The following is a 22414-nucleotide window of genomic DNA, read 5'->3' on the forward strand; positions in this document are numbered from 1 at the left end:
TTGTAGCGGATGGTTTTGGTGGGTGGGGGGGGGGGGGGGGGGGGGGGGGGGGGGGGGGTATAGTCTCTTGAGTTAATGATGGGAGGATAAAACACTTCTCACCTCTCTCCCTCCATCTCTCATCATGGCAGATTCCCAGTTCTGAAAGCAGACTCTGCTTCCACAGCCAGAGGGCACTCTCATCCCTCTTTCTGCAGCTAAATCTTGTTTTCCCACACAGCCACTGGCCCAAGGTCATGCTTTCTGCACAGGCTGGCAGCCCCTGCATCCCCTCCAGCTTAGCATTAGTATTCTCCCCGCCAACCAGCAGACCACAATGTAAGGGAATGAAACCTCCTGTCTGCTCCACGGCCTCCTCTCATAGCTCATTTTGGCTCCTGATGAGAGCATTTGTAATGGAACTGATGGGGGATATTGCTTGGTTTGGAGTGTGTGTGTGTGTGTGTCTCTGCTTGTGTTCAAAAACTTCTCTCCCTACACAAATTAATAACTACTTTCTGAAAACCTCAGCTTACCCATTTTCTCAAGTTGTATTTTTCCTTTGTTAAAAAAAAACCCTCATATTTTTAATGATGCAATCAGTGCTGATTTCGTATGTATCAAAATTGTTTTGTTCCTAAACAAGTTATTGGATTTTCCGAGGCCCTTGCAGTCATATTTTTGATGATGTAAAATCCTCTGTATTTCTGAAATAACACACACACACCCATATATATTTATATATACGCTACACATGCTTCCCCCCCGGTGCCTGGGGGACTAACTGTCTATTATCCTATAATATTCTCATCATAATTCACAATTATGGCAAATAAAGTTGACTTAAGCTCCATTCAAAGCACTCCCTCTGTCTAATCAGAGACTGATCTGGACAGATGGAAATATACAACATGATTAAAATCTGCTCAAATGTACAGTGGATCACAGTGATAAGGTTAAATCACAGTCCATTAATCAAGTTAACCAAATAACATATGGCTGAAGGCCGGGGCAGTGGGTGGAGTGTGTTCAGCTCGCAATGTGTCGGTGGTGAAGGGAGTAAGACGGAAGAAAGGATGGAAGCAGAGGAGAAAGGAGTAAAGGGTAGAATGAAGGAAAGAGGAAAGAAGCAAAAAAAGGGCAAACATGTCGAGAGGAAGGAGTGAAGAACTACAAATGAAAACACAGAGCGCTTCGTGCTGTGTGAGTGTGTTTGTAGTCGGCGCTCAGGGAAATCATCTGATTATTGGCTGATGATCAGTTGAGGGCTGGCTGATCTAGCATCTGGACTTTGATGTGACCCATTTGGGTCTTTTAAGACCTGTACAGTTTCCAAATACTGACACGAAAAGCATCCATAGAGAGAGATTAGGAGGAACTGTGGAGCAGAGTTTGTACTTTTAAGCCTCAATAAAACAATTATTTTAAAAAAGCTGAGAGCAAGACATGTTATTTTTAAAGAGACGTGTCTAGTTTGCCCTGTTTTGTAAGCATATTATTGTTAAGTTATGTTATTGCTTGTTATTATGTATATTTCTGTGTGAGGCATATTTGATCTTTTCTGATCTTACATTTTCCATGTTTGATTTGCTTTTGCAAACTCAGCACTTCCTCTGTTTGTTTCACATTAAAATACCTCCAGTGGTTCAGGAAATAAATAAAAGTTGAGCCTTAAGGATGCGTCAGATATAGATTCAGGTCATGACACCACACACACTCCTGTAAGCCTTCCTCCTGTCCACACTGGACACCAAGCAGTTACGCCATACTTTATATGTAAGAACGGAGGGATGGAGGTATCTTTGTGCTTTCAGTCACGTTGCAGGTTTATTGCTGGTGTTTTGTCCCATCAAACAAACCTTCACAAGGGTGAATCCCAGCTGGAGAAACGGAAAGAGCGAATTTTGTACTAAAAACTCGGTAACTTTGGGAGATTCCCTCTTGATCTGTCAGACTCAGACAACCTGAAGCCTCACATTAGCTTGGCAGAATGAGGACTGTGGATTTTGCACAGTAGTAGCTCTGTAAATATATCTCTGCATGGCCAGTGTGGAGAGGAGGAATGATCAATAGGGTTTCTCAGCGTGATGGTACACACTGAGAGACTGTATAGATGTGTTAACCCCAGAGATTTCACCTTATCATTCAACATTTCTGGGTATTTTTTCTAATGAAGCTGCACACTCCTTCTAAGTCAATCACAGTTTCCCACTAATTCTAAGCTCCATCAGCTCATTCTCATCTTCATCCAACCACAACATGACACGCTCACCTTTAGCCAATCGCTCATAAGCTCTCAAACTTTAAAAGCCTTTTCTCTCTCTGCTGTCATTCAGCTGTCATTTCAGCACCGTGACGATTCGCCACCCGCCCCCTTCTCCAGTCAAACCCTCCAATCTGAAGTCTCCCTCTATATGAAGATATCCCAACCTCAGGCTCCATTCCTCATCACCACCACCAGTGTCCAGGCTCTGGGGGAAGTTTCCTTCATGTTGGAAGCATCTAATCCACAGGATCGATTCCCATGGGGATCTACTTCTTGCTATTTACTTTTAATAGCAGCAACAATAATTGTGAGATCATTGAACTGCCTTTGTTTTTACCCGCAGACATCACCAGAGCAACAAACTATATGATTATTATTAGTTCATTTCAGTGTCTTGAAGCACTGACACTGACTTCAACAGCCATTATTCACAGTTCATTAGTTATTCAGCCGTGGCAGCAGCTGCTGCCTGGTGCTTCGGTGTTAGAAAGGCCGAGGCAGAGACATGGCCAGAAGTTTGAAGTAAACGCCACTGAAACTCACTTCACACATGGAGCTACACACGACCTAAAACACACCGGTGTGATGAGACACACAATGCAGAGCCGTGGGCATGAAATCTGAGCTGCGTGTGGAAGAAATGAAAGCATTCATCGTTTTCTGCATCCCTGTGGAACGTGCGACCGTGCAAACATGGCTACTGACAGCTATGAGTCAGAGAAGCCGCAGCTTAGAATATAATTTGTTCACTCGCAGTACATTTTTCCAATCTAGGAGGTGTGACAGGTTTCTCCTTATGTTGCCTTCTGAGGTTCTTTGTGGTTGTTCTTATATACAGTCCTTCAACTGTGTAGCTCATGATAGATACTAAGTATATAAAACGACATTATCACCATAAATAAATGACCACAGTGTAAGCAAAAGATGCTAACTTTACAACCAATGTCTGTTTTCAAAACAGCAAAATTTTAAAATAATTTTTCAACAAACATATTTTAGTCAGATCTTTAACACTAATGTGAACTCATTTCTAAAGCAGACAGCAGCTGAGCAGTTGAACACATCAAATCTTTGACCTAAGTTGCTGCTGTTGGTTTTGAGAAGAGCTGTGAAATGTGATTTCATTTTGATGGACTTGTATTGAAGCTGACACTGGTCTGTTTTCAGTTAAAGTGCTTGGTTAAAGTCGCCATTGCTTTTCAGTATTTACGGTAAAGACCACCATCTTTCTGTGGCTTTACATAAACCAAAAAATAATTAATTGGACTTTAGCTGTCAGACGTGAATATTGATGGAAAATTAATAAGACGTTGTCACGTTCTGCAGGAGACCGAGTCAAATGCTGATGTATTAAAGTAATTATTCCCCAATCAGAATGATGAAGTTAAGCACAATATAATGGATAAAGCTGGAACATTTACACAGAGGCCATGTTTATGGGCATCTCAACACTGTTCAGATGCAAACCCTCATGTGTACCTGAATGCATCGTCCTTTTCAAAGGGGTCAGCTGATTAACATATTAACTCACAGTTAATTAAATCACATATTCCTCATCGGTGTGCCATGCATTAGGCCGACCCTTCCACAGCAGTCTCACCAGTTTGTGTTTGGCGTCGGTGAGATGCGTCTCCTCGTAGCTGTCGTCATGGGCCGTCCAGCTGTAGGACACCAGGAAGTGGAGGATGGGTGGGTGGTAGGTGACCTCCGGACGGGTCCAGCGGACCACCAGAGCGCTGCCGTTCACATGCTGCACCTTCATGTTGATGGGAGCGCTGCTGCACACTGGGAGGAGGGTGGAGATGGGAAATGAGAGGGGGATGTACAGGAAAAGAGGGGAGCAGAAGGGAAGTGGGTAGGATAAGAAAAAATACAGAAAGGAAGGAAAGGGGTAAAATGGACAGGAGAAAAAATGAAGGATGGAGTACAAAGGTAAGGAGAGAAAAAGTGAGGATAGAGGATGGAGGGGGAGTAGAGATAGTGGAGTGGGGTTGGAGGAAGAACAAAATGAAGGGAAGGAGAGGAGAATTGGCAGGAGAGAAGTGGACAGGAAGGAAAGCAATAAGGAAATTTAAAAGGGAGGAGAGGAGGAAAACAACGGATGGGAGGAGTCAAAGAGACCAATGACGTAAAGGAGGGAGAGGAAGTAAAGTCAGAGGGAGAAAAGAGGGATGAGAAAGGGAGAAAAGCATGAGTGGAGGAAGGGAAAATTAAAGGGAAGACAAGGGAGAAAGGGTGGATGTGAAGGAGGATGGAAGAGAGAAACAAAGAGATAATTTAATGGCTAAATACATGTACATTGGCTCAGCTTATCTTTCACATACACTCAGAGAAAGAAAGAGGGAGGGAGGGAGGGAGGGAGGGGGGAGTGTGTGTCAAGTGAGCGTGAGTTGTATTCATGATGTGTTATTAATATTACTGTGAGACACTGTGAGTCATCCACACACACACACACACACACACACACACACACACACACACACTCTTTTCTTACTATAGATGTGAAGACACGTCATCACCCAACCCCTTACCCTAACCTAAGGTTAGGTTACCTGCATTCCTGTGCTGAACCCCAAAACCATGTCTGAACCCCCCCCCCCCCCCCCACACACACACACACACCACACACACACACCACAACACACACACACACACACACCACAACACAATGCAGTGTGCACATGTCTGTGTTTGAATGGCTGGACTCTCCTCACTGAGAGTGTCTAAAACACAGACACACATAACTGCCTGATGCATACACACAGGCATCACACACACACACACACACACACACACACACACACACACACACACACACACACACACACATTTTGCCTACAGGCTCCAATAACACCAGTTCATATATAATCGCCTTCAGGCAAAATGCAGACAACCTGCTCTGCCTTCTAATATCTGGCTGTGAGAGATATGGAGGCAAAGCACATAAACATTGTATGCTTTGTTATGAATGGGACATCCTGTACTGGCTGCTTCTGACCACTGAGTGTCTCTGTTTGACCAGTGAGGTCACTCAGCCAGGGGGGAATGCTGTGAATGGAGTATGTGATCTCAGATGTTGAATATTTTCTAATTATTACTATGAATTCTCAAATACTAGCACTTTATTTTGAAACAACTTAGTTTATATAAGATCTAGGCCCTTATTTCTGCCATGTATGCTTCATCATGTTTTAGTAACATATCTCTCTGACTACCCTTCAAACCATAGATCGATTCCATCAGTACAGTGCAGTCATGTCACACTATGTTTATCTTCATTCACTGTGTTTGCTTCCATTTGGCCCGAACGAATCAATCACTTCCTTGCAGACTTTTCACATCAAAAGCCTTTCAGCAGCTCCAAGGGCGTTGCTACTAAAAGGCTTTTAATGTGAAACATTTTAGCACACAGGTGGTTCCACACCCTCAGGGTTTTTGTGACCGGCCTCTATTCGTGCTGGCCTTCCTCCAGTGTGATCTAAGACTGGGCCATTATTTGAACACCAACTTTCATAGAAGAACACAGTTTTATTCTTATTCCTAGCAGCAGTCAAAGTACAAGTCCGTGTAATGTTTTGGCTTTTGACTTTTAATGTTGAAATAAAAGCAGTGATGCAGAAAGATAAAATCCAAAAAAAAAAAAATCTTCTTTTTTCTTTTCTTTTTGAATGGCATATGGCCACAGTTATGTGGACATGCCAGTGCCTCCATAAAGAAATCTGTTATAACAGCAGATTAATGATGGAATGAAGCGTTCAAAAATCCCATATGGGGACGCAACGCTCTGTGTCCACACACTTTGGTCAGCGTATCTGTGGAGTAGCTGTATGTTAGGCAGCAATTTGTTCCACAATTTTCTGTAGAGAAAGAGAGAGTAGTGTATTACCATCCAACAATGCCCATAATGGTTATTCCAAACACTGTATCATATTATGCAAATGCCTGAGATAATTCGATGATGAACATGGGTTGATTGAGAATAGAGCTCACGTGCCTTGTGGAACCAAATTGATTAGCTTGCTCATAAAAAGCTGCAGTGGAGTTTTTCTATTCATAACCTGCAGTCGAGCCCCATGTGGCTTAGCGTTACTAAAGCCATTAGTCACACACACACACACACACACACAGAAGCGCACGCATTCACAAAGTAGAACACACACACGTGTGTGTATACACAGAGACATCATTTGGAAGTCAAATAGTGAACGACCTCTGAGCAGGGAAAGCGTATTTAACAGATTATCTCAACCTGGGCCCAGTCAGCCGTGTGTATATGTGGGGGTGTATGTGTGTTTTGCGTGTTTAAAGCATGTACACTGGCAACAAGAGAAATAAGTTAATTAGTCAATAACTATGTGATTAACCCAGCAGAGTGCGTAGAAACGCAGAGGTAAAACTTCATGGAAAGAGGACTAAGCTAACAAAAGCACAATGATTCTTAGTTTCAGGTGATTACACACTAATGAAAACATCATGGTGAACATTGTTTTCCATTTCTGTCAACAGATCGCCCTAAATCCTTCACACTGGTCCTTTAAATGACTTCTAACACCCCCTGTGAGGAACACAGCTGAAAGGGTTTTATAGCCCTGTGTGTCCGACTGGGTGATGAAGAGATCCTCTTACAGCTTTCATCAAAGATAAGCAGGCATCCCACACACACACACACACACCTACACACACACACACACGCACACACACAAGTGTGGAGTGGTCTGGATGGCAGTGAGTGATGAGTGAGTCTGGGGCCCAGTCACACAGAACAGAACATGGGTCATGTGGGACATGCGAACTTTCCCGAATATAACCACCATGAAAATACATGGAAATAGCAGGCAGCGTCTTCATGCTCATTAATTCAAATTTCAGTGCTGTGAAGTTTATTTTTATTTGTCCAGCTCTCTGCAGCACAGCTCGTGAAATCCACAACACCGCATGCCACTGTTTCATAACAGGCAACCACTCCATGTGGTGAAGGACTGTAAATTGAGTAGCACTCAGACTGGCGCTCGCACTGCTCAAACTACTTGACGCAGTACTTGTTTCTTTTTGTTAAACCGTTACAGGTGCACCTCTAGATGTTATGCAGGCACCTCGTCCAGCTCTTGGGTATCTTAACCTTGAACTATAACAATACAGACACAGAGAAGTGTGCAGAGAGGTGAAGAACGAGTACATTCAGATTGCGAGTCAGTGTCACTTCTTGTTCCAGTAAAGGGGCAATTTTAACTAACGCAGATGGCTTTAGTTCAAACACTTGAAACCAAAATTACATGTGGATGTTCCACTAATTTGTTCAGAAGATATTTTGATGGTGATTCACTGAAATTAATTGAAGAAAAAAAAAAATACGAGACATGAGTATGCAGAGTAGATTTTCTTAAATAAAACAAAAACATAGCAAACATATTGAAAGTAATAAAAATGAAATCAGTCTTTTGGCCACGGTTGTGTCCACAGATCAGTGCTGGAATTTCAGGGGAAGCCAGAGGAGGCCCAGCTCTCCTAAATATGACCTGAGCTGAACTGAAAACAGTAAAAGTTTATGAGAGTGCATGTGTTCTCACCATTGCCATAAAAATAGCAGCTGCAATCTATGTAGAGGTGGCAGAGTACTGCTTCTATTTCTGTCTTTTTTTCTTATTTTTCTTTTTTTTTTTTAAACTTTGGACAAAGCCAGAATAGCTCATTCTCCCTGTGTCCAGATGTCATTGCTAAAGCTAAGCTAACTGGTGGCTGGTGAGAAAGAGTATTTCTCAGACTGACAAAGTTTACAGTGCATTCACAGTGCACTGATGCACCCATGCAGCTTTGTGTTCATGCTGAGGTGCACTGTATTGCTTCTCAGAAGCAGTGCAGTAAATTCACAGTAAATCACATCGTCATTATTAGCAATGTTACTTGATATACTGTGAAACATCAATAAACATAATTTCTCTTATTATTGGCTCCACCGTAAGTTGTGCAGCACAGCTTACATAACATGTGATTATAAGTTATTTATTTTACTCATAGCCTAACAGAAATGAAAATGCTTGACAATTTCCAAAGTTATTTAATTAGAGTCCTTATCAGAAAACGTCTAAAAGACATGCAATTCAATACTTGAATCTGTGTAATTAGAAGTTTTGCCCTCGTAGTGAATTACATATGTGGTAACAATAGAGAAAACCAAAATATCCACAAAGTGCTTTTCATCTTTTGCTTTCTCCCTGCTCACGGTATGCAGTGGAGAGCTCCTCTGATGTAGCCTGTGCGTCAGTGATTCAGGAACTCGAGAAGAGGCAAAGTTCACCTTTGCTTAGCTGTTCAGAGCTATTTATCTGTTTGCCAAAAGGTTTTCTCTTTTTAGAGTCCAAGGTACACCGAGACTCGCTCCAGACTCTGAGTGAGCAGAAGTCAAAAAGCCTGACATGCTGGATGAAATGGCTTCGCTTCCCTTTGCCAGCTGAGGTCTTTGGTTTTCTGTTGACTAATGTTTCTTCTTCTAAATCAACAATTAACCCTCTGTTTGTATCTTTCACCTTCTGACCCTGAATTTGACAGAACTATTACATTTTAAAAGGGATAGGGTAACAATTTGGAAACATGCTTGTTTTCTGTCAGATGAAAGGTTTAATTTAAGTCTGGTACAGGTCCAGGTCTCATCCACAGGACAGGAAGGGGGTCACTGAATGGTCTGATGAGTATGAACATGATGTGAATCGTATGCTGTGGCCTCCACAGTGTCCACATCAACCCAGTCGAACACCTATGAGACATTTTGGGAATATCTTTGGAATAATGGTGTTCATCCCTCCAGTAGAGTCCAGAGAATCAAAGCTAAGGATCACTGAAGCTGTTGTGGAGGCACATGGTGGTCTAACACCTTAATAAGACACTTTATGTTGATCTTTCCTTTTATCTATCACCCACCTGTACGTCTAAGTAAGGAAAGAAGACCTTGGTGGTATTAAAGGCTTTAGACATGGCCGCAATAACAGCAGGACAGAGAAGGGCTGACAGACTTTTAACATTTTGAAAAGTTATGAAGATTTTATTATAAGAAAGTATTGGTGGTGATCGCGGGAACCAAGCACTTGTTTAAATTGTTGTTATTGTTTAAAAAATAATTTGGTGGTAGATACTCAATTAAAACAAAGAGAATAACAAAAATAAAGGTGCTGCTATTTTAAAACATGGAAACCAGCATTGTTTTTTTAAGCCTAATTAGCCACCAAGATTTGTTCGTCTTTTTGTGAATAGCTATGACAGTTATTCACCCTTATTTCATCATTAATCCTGAACAGAGAATACAGCTGACGGACAGAGAAGTGGAGTCAGGGGAGGACAGATGATTATAAAAAAATCAGTTGTGTCACTTTGCATAGCATCAACAGGAAGCGGGAGCTGACTGAGCGAATGCTTTGCACACCTGAATAGGCACACCCTGCCTAAATACAGTCAGGAACTGTGTGTCCTATGTGTTTAATTAATGTTATATTTTTACAGGTTGGGTTAATATAAATCCACACAGAGATGAAACTGATACTGGTACTCCTGTTTGCTCCTCCTGTGGTGGTGGTGGTGTGTAGCTTTAATAACACTCTCAATCACCAGCAGGAGGAAGGTGTTCAGGCTGGGCCTCAGTTAAATGGAATAAATTAGCACAGGGAGAGGGGACTGCGAGGAAAATTACTCAGCTGCTGCTGTAAAGGCTTTGTTCAGATTTTCACCTGTGTGCTGTGTATGTTGTTAGGTGCACACGTGCAGAGGGCTCACAGGCCAGGGTAACACTGATTTCCACCCTTAACCCACTCAGCTGTAGCTATGGCAGCATGTTGAAGAGGGTGTGTAGGTGGTGTGTGTGGTCTGTTATGTCTCTCTTGTTTGTCTGTGTTGTGTTTTCAGCTCCAATTCTCTTTGCCTTTTTCCCCTGTCGTTCTTCCTCCTCCTCCTCTTCCTCCTCCTCCTCCTCTACATTTCCTCTACCAGCCTCTTAGATCTGCTCACAGCAAACATGTCCCACTGCTGAGCTCAAGGACATACTGCAGGAGCATGCAGCACGCTGTGCCAGGACAACCCCCACACGTATACACCACATGTATGTGAGTGGGGTTGTGTATGGGTGTGTGCGTACACCCAGGTGATGCGCCGCTCTCATAGTCGACCATATGGAAGCGTGCCTGTAGGAAGGGAGGGGACGAACCCTGCTAGGACAGTTGACACAGCACAGATGCTAGGCCACACACGAGCACTTGCAAACACAGAGAGAAACACGCGCACACACACATACACGCACACACAAACTGCACAATGTGTGGTGTTGTTTGAGTGGTAATGAGGCAGGAGTGGGAGGACGGCTGGTGTGCCTCCCACTGCCTTATGCTAGGGGAGTTACTCAGCTCACTGGTGAAATGACAGAGAGCTAGCCCGGACCCCACACACACACACACACACACACACACACACACACACACAAAGAGAAGACAATCAGTTTCCTCTGGGCATATGAGCAACCCTGAATATTCCTCATTTATTAACATTAAGAAATGTCACCATCCAGTTATAATGTGAGAATATTGGACCAGTTTAGTGAGAAAAGAAAGTTTAATGATGCTTTATAATAGTGGGTAGAAAGAGATAGCACTAAGCATTAGGATAGTTTCTACAGTAATGTGTGAAGACAGGAGTATATCATGTGCTACTTGAAATATTTTTGTAAAAAAACATGAACACTGATGCACCAGTTCCTTCTTTTAGAGCTCACAATACCAAATAAATCTACATTCCAGATCAAGGACATTTAATTTAGCTTTGAGTTCCTTTAATTCAGTGTTCAGATTTTATCACCATAATCTTGTAACTGAATAAGGATTCCGAAGGGCTAGAGGCAGGAATTTTTCATAATTTTCAGGATTTTTTTTTCTCCTCATGCTGTGTTGGCTTGTGGCGTCGGTGTATAATTTGAAGAGTTACAACTTTAAAAATATGAGCTAAAATAATTTGAAAAGGAAAATAACTATCCAAGTACAACTGTGGATAATTTATGTGAGTTTCAGTGCAGTTTTGGTCCACGAGGACCCAAGCACAGTCTCAGAAAGGCTTTGTATAGACACTGGTTTCATTATGAATTAGCACATTTATGGTGATATACTTGTTTCTGAAAATTAAAGTCTCAGCAGCCCTACCTTTGGAAGCCTCCGTGCCATATGGCCCGCTGGCGCTGTCAGTCAGGTCCGGTAGCCAGGCGTCTTTGACAGCTGATTTGAAGACGTGGCGATTATCCAGGTTCTGGATGGGCCTGAAGTTGCTGCGCAGATACTCCACTGACTTAACATGGTCCTGCTGCTCTGTGGTGAAGATAGAGTAGAAAGCCTCCAACTGGTGCCGACAGGGACAGTAAACATGGCAAAGACACAGAAAGATGGAGGGAGAGAAAAGTAAAGACAAGAAGAGTTAGTGCCAGGCAGAACTCACTTCTTGTGGTGACTCTGAGTTGGTGATTTTTGCATCTGTCTTGCAGCAGTAAGGAGTCACTTTCACTCTCTCCTCAAAACACACCATATGAGAATGCAAGGCAGACGTCTAACTGAAATACAAGTTGAGAAAAGATGAAAGTTTAATGATCCCCATGAGGAAACTGGGTCACTGCTGCAGCAAAACAAAGGTTCTACATAAAAACATAGGAGGGAAAGAGAATACTGGAAGTACATGACTAATAATCCCAAAATATCGGGAACATATGGGTAAACAATGCATCCATGCATCAGTGAAAAATGTGAACAGTTACTACAGCGCAAAACATCACTGGGAATCTTCTTAAATGTGATTAATACATTTGTAGCCCAAGGTATAAGCTAAAGCTCATGTCATGTCATCATCTGCCGCTTATTTGGGTCCAGGCCCAGGCCGCAGGGGCGAGTGCTGCCCAGCCCACAATGCACCAAAGTCCTACGGCACCTCCCACGGGTGGTGGGCCCATGGGAGGCGGTGCCACCTGGAGGCGGGGCTCAAACCCAACGGAGCTAATCTGGCAGCTTAAGCTAAAGGTATAATCACTTAAAGGGCTGAACTGCATGTGCATGTGCATGCAACAAGAGCTGTACAACTCATCTCCTTCTACCTCAAACCAAAAACTTTTCAATCATCCGCCATGGAGACAACGTTAAAATTGTTCCAGGGTTTTAACAAAAGAAAAGCAGCAGCAGCAGTGATGACTTGAAATGTCCATAATGTGGTCTAGTATTCTGTTGTCTTAAGGGAATAATTTGACATTTTACTTAGATATATGCTCAATGTCCTTCTTGCCAAGGCTTATATTGAAAGTATTGATACCAATCTCATGTCTGTTGGTTGAATATGGAGCTAAAGCCAAGATATGATTAGCTTATAGACTAGAGACTGGAAAACGGGGGAAAGACGAGGCTGCTCTCTCCAAAGATATGTGCACACAATAGTAATGTAAAAAGGACAATTTGTGGTTTTAGATTTATTTACGTAGTGTAACTATTTCTTGACAAGAGATAAAAGAAAAACAAACAAACAAAAAAGAAACTTAAAAAGAATTGGCAATCAACTCAGCTATAAAAGCCGGTTCATTGTGGTGCCCAAAACCAGTATCCCTCCCATGGCCAGAATCCAGAGACATAACAGGCATACAGTATCTGTGACGGCATAAAGGATCAAAGGATGTAACAAAGACACAGGGACACAGATCTAAGACTAAGACTGATCAGATTCATTTAGCATGTTCAGAAATTTCAGAAAATTCTAATAAGCAGCTTCAGAAAGTCACACATCCAAGCTTTAAGCCAGACAATTCAATCACTGGAAACAGGAAAAGTCAACTTTCTGATTCAGACCCATGGGAGGGGCGGCCCTGAGGGTTTTGATCCAAAAGGTCTCCCGCCAGAGGAAATGTTTGAGTCTGTCAGCCATCAACCCCCTCCCCCACCCCCACCCCCAATCTCTCATCCCTGGACGTGTTGAGGGATTACTTCAAAAACATGAACTTTCAGTGAGTGAGTGTCCTTGTGGCCTGCATCTCTGAAGTGCTGTCCCAGGGGACAATTGTAGTTTTTTTGAGTTCTGATTGCATATTCACGTTCTTCCAGTCTGTCTTTCAGGCTTTGTTTCATGTGGCCGGCATAAAGCAGCCACAGACACATTCCACACAGCACTACAAATGTAGAGTTGGAGTTGGCCAAGTCCTTGAAATAGTCAGAGTTTTGATTAACACATTGAAATTGAGTACTGTTGTCACATTATTTGCATAAACTGTGTCTGAAAGAGCCCTTACCAAGGTAGCCAAAAAGGGCCGTCCCATCAGCAGTCTAGAGCCTGTAAATCTCATTGCCTCAAACTTATGCCAGACGCATGATGAATGATGAATTATCAAAAGGTCTGATTCTGGGGTCCAAGTGAGACCTCAAACTCCTGTGCTGCTAAAAATGGCTGGGTCTCAGACGTAGTTTACCCAAATCTGCAACCACCAGGGAATCTGAGGGGAAGTGATTGGGGATGACATCCCCCTTGTTTAGCAAAGGGGGGATGGCATGTACCTGAGGTGTAAATAGTTACAGAAGACGGGCAGAAATACAGAGGGAGAGAGAAAGAAGAGATGAGAGGAGATGAGAGAGAGGGAGAAGGTCGTGGGAAGCAGAGAAACACAGAAAAGAAGATGCAAAGGAAAAAGACTCAGAGAGACAGGTATTTTGTGTTGCTGTTCACTGACATGGTTTTAAAGCTAATGTTTTCCCAATCTTCAACTCCAAACATCTAAATTACACACATGTAAATCGGCGTGTGAATACTCGGTGAGGTTTGGGAAACTCGTACGTACTGAAGGATGGATGTGACTCCAAGAGGCAAACTGAACCCTGAACAGACACCAATATCACAGCCTCTGTCTGTGTTAATATTATATACACACACATACATACTATGTCAACATTAAAGCAGAAACATAGTGTTCATTTACTGTAGTTCTTGTTGTTGGTGAAAGTAAGCCACTGACTCAGTGAAACTGTTCCCAAAGTGGTTTTAATCTGATTTTAGCTGCCACGCTATCAAGCTGTGAGCATTTTGTTCTGCTTTGGTTTGATGTTGAAGTTGGCCTCTTCCTGCATGTTGCCATTTGTCAAATACGTGCTGTGTGGCAAGACGTGCGACCAGACATGGATTTGCACTGTGTGAATGAAGTGTCATCTTTCTGCCTGCGTTGGCAGATGGATACTCTGTACAATGTGTTTGGAAGCGATGCACTCACTCAAACAGCTTGTGTGCAAGGGAGTGCTAGAAAAAGGAGGTTGCGGGGGGGGGGGGGGGGAGTTGCTGAGAGGCAGATTTAGTTTTATGAAGGTAAACGTCTCAGTGAGGAACCATCTGAGGATGGAAAAAATTCTTCCTGTGACTTTTTTTGTGCTGTAGGACAGTCACATGCTCAAACAGAACCTAAACCATCTGGAGCCTAACTATAAATTACAAAGTGACTGTCCTTGATTTATAATTGTAAGTTGGAGTTAGAGTTGGAGTTTCTGACCTCTACTACCACTATGGAGCAGAATTTTATTAGTTTAGTTCCCAGTTTTATTTGCCCACACATGAGGACACACATGCCGTTGTTGTCCTAGGAAGGAACTTTACAAGGAAACTCCACAGGGCTCTACAAAGAAGAAACTTTGTGTCCTTTTCCTACTGTAACCATCTTGTGGTCAAAAGCTCCTCCACCTGTTCGACCAACTTTCAAAGGAAAAAAAAAAAATCAACAGACTAAACCAGAGAATGAAAAGCCGTGAAGGTCATTTTTAAAGTATAAAAACTGCTGACAGCCCTGAGAGGCTGCAACGCTTATTGAACCCTCCAATCCACATTAAAAAAAAAAAAAGCTACTGTATAGGTGCTTTCAGACTGAAAAGTAAACTTTTGAGGCAACATGATTACGTAAGTCAAAAGAAAAACATGGGAGTGGATTTAAACACAATCTATGAGCCGAAAATGTTAGAACTAAACACTTCCTCCATATCTGATCACAGGTGGACAGCTCTACGTATGTCAGATCACACTAGGCAATAAAACATGTCTCAATGCATCTTGGGTGCAGTCACACCTGTAGTTAGAGCTGCCCAGATCTGAACAGGGACTTAGATCGAAATGACACTTTTGAACACTTCCCTCAGCAGCTGCAGGAGTTCAGTGTAGTGGAAACTCTTTTTGGGTTTCAAACACAGTTTGGAATCCATACCAAATGTTAAGACAACAGGTGTGGGTGCTGAGATATGTTGCTCTGGAACAAAGTGTGATGCATGGATAAACTGAAAAACATCCCCATCCTTAGGCCTCCACCTTTCGCAAGAGAAAAATAATAGCTGATAAGAAAGTAAGCTTTTTTCCTGAGCAGCATGTGACTGCAGTAAACCCAAATCCCAAGCCCCCCCCCAAAGCTGCTGCAAAACAAATGTAAAACACCCATAAAACACCAGCCTGCCAGCTTTGGTGACCAGCTTTAGGGGTGACTTTCTCACATGATGAAAGTCAAATGTGAACGTCAAAGCAAAGGATTAATAAGAAAAAGCCACAGTTTGATTCCACTGTTTACCGAGCTGTAGTAAACCCTCGGGGTTTGGGCTGGACAAAGACTGAGAAGGGAGGTAACGCTGCATGATGAAAGAGTAAACACAGACCCAGACATTGCTCTTTAGCCTGTTCCCTCGTGTTAGGTTTTCAGTGCTTTCCAGAAGTAGCTTTGTTGTGAACTGCTGATTTATCTTTTTAGTTTGGCACATTTCCCTTCAGGTCGCAGGTTACACTTCTCATCATGCCTTTGTAAAAGTTTCGAAGTAGACGGAGATTTGTTGTTTCGTTTAATTGAAGTTGGATCCTGGGCCTAAATTCCTGCGGTTCCACGGCAGCTAAAGCTTAGATGTGTTTAGAAAACTGGATGTAGTATTGCAAGATGGCGCCCCAGTACTTCCAGTCAAAGTTGCTCATGTTATGGCTCAAACTGTGAAAATGCAAAGAGTAATGCCAGTGTTTGTGATGCTGAGAAAAATAAATAAAATCATTACAGTCTACAAAGTCTGAGCAGGAGCTAAGGCTGTTTTGGCTGTTTCGTACTGGAAGAAATGTCATTGGATCCATTGTTATCACGCATATACTGAAGACTGCAGCTTTAAGGTTGGAGGACATCCTCAAATAATAATAGTAAATGACTCTGTTTGTGCAATTTCCTAAAATGGATTGCTAAACCAAACTCTGTTCTCCTCAAAGTATGAAATCATCAGAGCCTCTAAACATGTAAGATTAAGAGCATATTTCCTGAGACAGCTCTAATAAGCTTTACTGTGTGTACTGAGCTGTGTTTGTCGACTTACGTGGCAGACATTGTGTGTGTGTGTGTGACCATATCTCTGTGCATGAATGATTACTATTCATGGCCTGCATCCAATCTGTGTTTCTCCTCACACAGTGGACTGTAGTGGTGCTGAAAGCCTTCAGCCCTTCCTCATCTTCTGGACTACAGACAGTACTGGCATACACACCGCAGCACAACCTCACACCAGGCCATGTTGTACGTCCAACCTCCATGTCCTGGAAATCCGAGCTGAAATCACTATACCGTCAGAGCACAAAGCCCCGGTCACAGCAGAGTGAGATTCCTCTGGCAGTATAGGCAGATTAGAGGCAGCACGTATCTGTTGCTATGAGGAACAACATCCTCTATCAGAGAAACAAGGACAGAATCCACAATGTTTTTCTCCACAATCAGTTACCACTGCCTTGAGCTAAAGCAGTTTTTTTTTTTTTACTTTTGGAGGAAGTAAATAAGGCTAATTCTCAGTGTATGCCTTCTAAAGCACATGTGTATGCGTTGTTGTCACTGTGGCCTGGGATGGACAGAAAGACTAATGAATCAGTGTTGGGTGGGAAAGGTTGGAGGCCTGAAAACAGTTTCAGTGCCTCTACTTGCCCTTGTATCCACTGATTTGGTGATTTGCAGGTCAAAAGAAATCCAGACATAGGTAACAAAATTTTAAACTGGACTCACAGACTACATTTGAAATCTGTTCTTGGTGTTGCTCACTGGGAAGCAGTTTTACATTTTCACTACTGCATTGGACTTAGTGTTGCCAGATGTTTTCTGCCCAATTAAGGATTTACGTTTTACTGAACTGAGAGGGCGAAAATTGTTTTGGGTGTTTTTGTGACAGAATGTAGGCTGCTTTTTGCACCATTTTTAGGCAGTTACCACCAAAAACATCAGCTGTGTTCCAATAAATCAGCTCCTCCATCCCTCTTACACAATTGAGATTGTGATAAAAGACTTTTAAAACCTTACATATGTTCATATGACTGAAAACTATTAATGTAAAATGATCTAAAAGACAGAAACCAGAGGCAACCAAACGTTTTTCTTCTTACTGACTTTTGGAGTTTCTTTCTTTCTTTCTTCTCAGTTGTATGGGTTGGGTACACTGGACTTGCTCAAGGACTTTGGCAGTCAAGCTCCACATCTGACTTACGGAGGGCAGCGATAAGGGTGAGTTAAGTTTGGTTAAAAGTTTACTACTTACTACTTGTCTTCAGTTCAGTACACCCCATGAACCAGTTAGCTTCACACATTAGGTCAGTGTCTTAGCATATGTGTAACCATAAAATTGAATGACTTACGCAGAGACAGTTGATGTCTGCTAAATAAACCATGTTACTATGGTTTGAACCACAGTAGGGTTTGTCTCTGGAAATACAGCCGACCAAACATGTTAAACCACCACCTGTGTGCTTCCATCATAGTGACCTTTGTTAACATGTTAGCAGTTGTACAGAGCTGATCCCTTGCAAATTACCTTCAGGACCACGGAGAGCTACTTAATTGTGTGTAAGTATTGCTTAGTATTTGTTGTATTTGCTGTGTAAGTGTTGCTTTTCCAACTTTTAGTTTTTAGTAACGGCCAAAGAGCCACCTTAATGATCACATATTTCAAAATCAGTGCTGAGAACACTCATCTTCTGCGTTTCTCTTGGTTTCCTTGCTGAAAACATATTGAACTCCTAAAACCAACCAAGTGAACTTTATATACAGCACTTCAGTGACTAAATCACTGTGTAATTAGGACCTGTTTCATGCTGAGATATGATCATTAAGATGTTGTTGAATTAACAAATGAAACAAAAATGCACATCTCCACATCAGTGCTTAGCGAGAAGGTATTCAACAATCTAACAACACAATTTAAATCTTCTCAAAGACCTCGAGGAGACAAAGAAACCCATATGGCAGCTGCTTTCTGTAAATGCTGGGACATGCCAGGTGGGAAATCATTAAAAAAAAAAAAAATCCCACATGTCCCACCTCTGGAATTGCTACTAGGAGGCAGATATCTCCAGTACGTCCCACTTGGCAGCTCACATCTAGGATGACTGTGATGTGAGACCAGCAGAGCATAAGCCATCTTAGGTTGGTAACATCTGAGACACATACACGCACCAGGGTGGACAAACACAAGTGCGGCACGGCTACATGTCTCTTTGAAAGGAAGTCATTTTAGATGAGTTGCTGTGTAAGAGCCTGAGCATCGATCCACTTTAAAAGCAGGCCCAAAGCAACGGCTGTCTCTCCCGCTGACCTACTTCAACCATCATCCAAAACAAAAGGCTCGTAGAAAGAGGAGCGAGAACTGAAACACAAAGAGGCAGAGAGAGACAATAACTAGAGTCACCATCAGTGTTAATTCTCTCTCCAACCTCCTCCTTTTATCTTTCTCCATGATGTTTGCTCAGGAGAGTTGCACAGAAGAAAAAAAAAAAAAAGAAGGGAAACAAAAGGACTTCAAAAGAGGCTTTTAAAAATGTTGAGACGGGGACTGAGTAATGGTCAGAAATCAACAGCCAGAGAACCGGAAAGATGAATGCTGCCTCTCATTTACATGTTGACTCTTAGTTGGTTAATTCTTCAATTTCTCTGTGTCGACTTTGAACTCTTGTTTTGTATCTTTATCTTTTTACATGTGAAATACACTTAAAATTGAGCCAAATGATCGAAGGGGATCACGTGGAGGTGTTCGTCATATAGTGGATATTATTGATGGTGAGGACAACATTAAACGAGACGCAGTGACACCGCTGATCCACACGGGTGGTGTTAGATGAATTCATTTATGCTAAGGTAACTAAAGCCTGTACAATGGTGGGTCCTTTAAAAGTCTTGTTTGTATGTGGTTCTTTCTGGATTGTTGGGGGTGTGTGAGAAAATTCAGTTAAGGTGCAAAACAATCTCTAAGCTGGCAAGCTCTATCTCACTGCTATCACTGGTATTGTCAGTGGTAGTGTTTCTCAAAATTAAGGCCCTATTTCAAACAATCTTCCTTTGTTGCCAAAAAAACACTGCACCAAATCAAAAACACTTCATTTCCATATGAATTCAGATTCTTTGCTCTGTAACTCCAGACTGAGTTTTGCTGCATCCTGTTTTCTTTGATTATCCTCGAGATGGGTCTTACTCTTGACTAAAATCTGGCAACAGGAAATGGCAAAATTTTTGATAGGTCTGAGGGTCAGAACAATTTTTTTTTTTTTTTTTTCTGAAGGAACAGTGTAGTAGAGGGTTGATGTCAGTGGTGCTTGCATATCGATGTCTGCAAATCTGTTTTTGTTGCCACAGCTCAAACACTTAAGCTGGGAGCAGACTTTAAGATTATTACAGCCCAAAGTCTAGACAGTCGACACACACAGTAACAACTGTTTCCACTGACAGACAAAGAAGTCCTAGTCTCAGCAGCCAGGTAGGAGCAGACAGAGAACAACCCACTGGATGACAGGTATACTAAGATTGGAGCTGCATCATGAAAACCCCCCTGAAAGTGTGCAGCAATACAAACTCTTGTATGTTTATACACAAAAAAAAAACAGAAACAGCAAAGTCTATTCACTTTTGTAAATAGATCTGGTCTTGGACTCATTCAATCAGATTATATAAGAATTTAGAAGAAGAGCGATAACATCTTCCTTTGACTTTAGTTAGCTACACTAGCTGACATTTTCCCTCACGGGATCAATAAAGTTTATTTATCTATCTATTGACATGTCCCTTAAGTTATTTAGAAAAAATGTCGATGACAGCTTAAAAATCCTAAACGTGAATTGGTTCTGTCCTCTCTGATAGTTAACTTCTCTTTTTTCATTTCAAATGTAAATCAAATCTCTTTGGGTCTTTGACTGTTTTTCAGAATAAATATGTAATATGAGAACATCCCATTAGCCTCTGGGAAGGTATGGGCCTGAGTTTTTTGAAAAAATGAAATGGAGAGATTGATACTCTTTTAATACTAAATTTGTTAGTTGCAGTTGTAGTTCTTCCTGTTTTGTGTGTCCAGAGTTTTTTTTTTTTTTCACTTTTTTTTTTTTTTACATTATTTGTTGGTTGTAGGAGTCTTGGTTAAAGACCATCACCTCCTCTTTGGCTTTCTGCCTCCCTGTCTCTGCTGCCGTCTTCATCATTCTTCCTCATTCCCATCAGTCTTTGTAATGTTCCTCTTCTCTGCCCACTTTCTATTGACCTGTTCTTCTAACTTGAAGGCGGAGAAGCCGATACTTCATCCACATTTGGCTTGCTCCACTGCTGCTCTTAAGCAAACTCATTTGGTCTCATTAGGGGACGAATCTGCCAAGTGTTCTTTGGACTGGGGAAGGGAGATGAGAGCAAAATACTCTTTCCACAGATCCTTATTTGCAAAACACTGAACACACTGGAGCTGCTGTTCTGTTTAAAAATGACAACTCGTATTTCAGTTTGGCACCATTTTCAGTGAGATGTTGATATTTTAAAATCACACGTACATGAAAATCCAGCTGGCTCTACAGGGGTTTTAACATATTTTCAGTTATTCAGTTTCAAAACCAAAAAGAAAAAAAAAAAATCTACTGGAAATAAAGTTACATGAAGTTAGATGCTTCTAGTTTTTGCATCTAATTCAGTAGTCAAACATGTACCAGCGGGCTCATGTAACACAAAGGAAACTCTGCACTTGCTGTTAAAACTAACAAGGTCTTGGCAAAATGATTTCAAAATCAAAGCACTGTGATCTGAGGTCAAAGTCTGCCGAGCACAGAACACAACTGGGTTTTGTTTACAGCCTATATATTGTATGACCACTCCTGTCAGCTGTGATTCTGGACTTCCTGAGGGGTTTTGGGAATTTATTGGCTATTGGCAACAGCTGCTGGTTATACTCCACCACCAGGGTAAACACTGGAGGAATCAACTCTCTTTATGGGGCAACTGTTGAATTTAGATGCTTGATTCTAATCTCTAAACTCTTTCTTTCAGCATCAGTGGTGGTGCATTTTAACAACTAACGATCACTGACCTATGTGTTAAATACAGAAAGAGGAATATTTATTTTATCTAAAAGTGCTTTATGGCCACATGTCTAACATGTACATGTACACTACACTCCACACATCCAGTTAGAAGTTAAAGAAAAAGGCATCATCTACCATCAACTAAACAATCTACTCTGATGATTTAGTAATTTGACTTCACACTGAGTATGGCAACAGCAAAGCCTCAAAGTAAAGTGAATTTATTTCAGTGGAACCACCACAAGTGGATTCGTTCATAGAGCTAATTAAATTTGTCCTGAGCTTTAATGGGAAGTTCAACTTTATTGAACTTTCCACAGAAATTAGCATTGCTGACCTATGAGAAACTGTCTGGACAGTGCTGCCCAAGAAATGAACAGAGAGTCAGAGAGCTTAAAATGGAGGAAGTTATTTCAGTATTTTTTCACCATCCAGTTTAATATAACCTCAGAGTTTTCTTCCTCGTGTCCATTGTAGATGTAACCAGCTACAACAATGGCAGCCACTGTGACGTCCAAGGGCACGAGGGATGAGAGGACCCAAATGCAAAGACCCCAAGACAGGTGAATGAATAAACTTAAAAAGTCTTTTAATTAAACCAAAATCCCTGGGAGAATCCAGGGCCAGAGAACAAAACTTAAACAACTAAAAATCATCCACGAAGGAGGGAAAATGGCTGGAAACATAAAAAAGTCCTTACTTGAAATCAACAGGTAACCAAGGTAAGTCCATGAGGTGAAAGGGAAACGCAAGGCACAAATACACAATCAAACATGGGGAACCAACACAGGTAAAGACACAGGCAGACTCAGGTATGGACAAAGATGC

At 41.9% G+C, this 22414-nt stretch overlaps 1 protein-coding gene across 1 annotated transcript in view; it reads right to left on the bottom strand.

Annotated features, from left to right (window-relative positions):
• The window catches only part of LOC121179227 (receptor-type tyrosine-protein phosphatase gamma-like), a 322725-nt gene that overhangs the window by 33118 nt on the left and 267193 nt on the right, over window positions 1–22414 (bottom strand). The window contains exons 8-9 of the mRNA XM_041033942.1: window positions 11416–11608; window positions 3846–4030 (exon numbers count right to left, since the gene is read on the bottom strand). Of these exons, the coding sequence (XP_040889876.1) occupies window positions 3846–4030; window positions 11416–11608 (378 nt within the window). The remainder of the gene's footprint in view (window positions 1–3845; window positions 4031–11415; window positions 11609–22414) is intronic.

The sequence above is a fragment of the Toxotes jaculatrix genome, chromosome 3 (assembly GCF_017976425.1).
Source record: "Toxotes jaculatrix isolate fToxJac2 chromosome 3, fToxJac2.pri, whole genome shotgun sequence".
Lineage (NCBI taxonomy): Eukaryota > Metazoa > Chordata > Actinopteri > Toxotidae > Toxotes > Toxotes jaculatrix.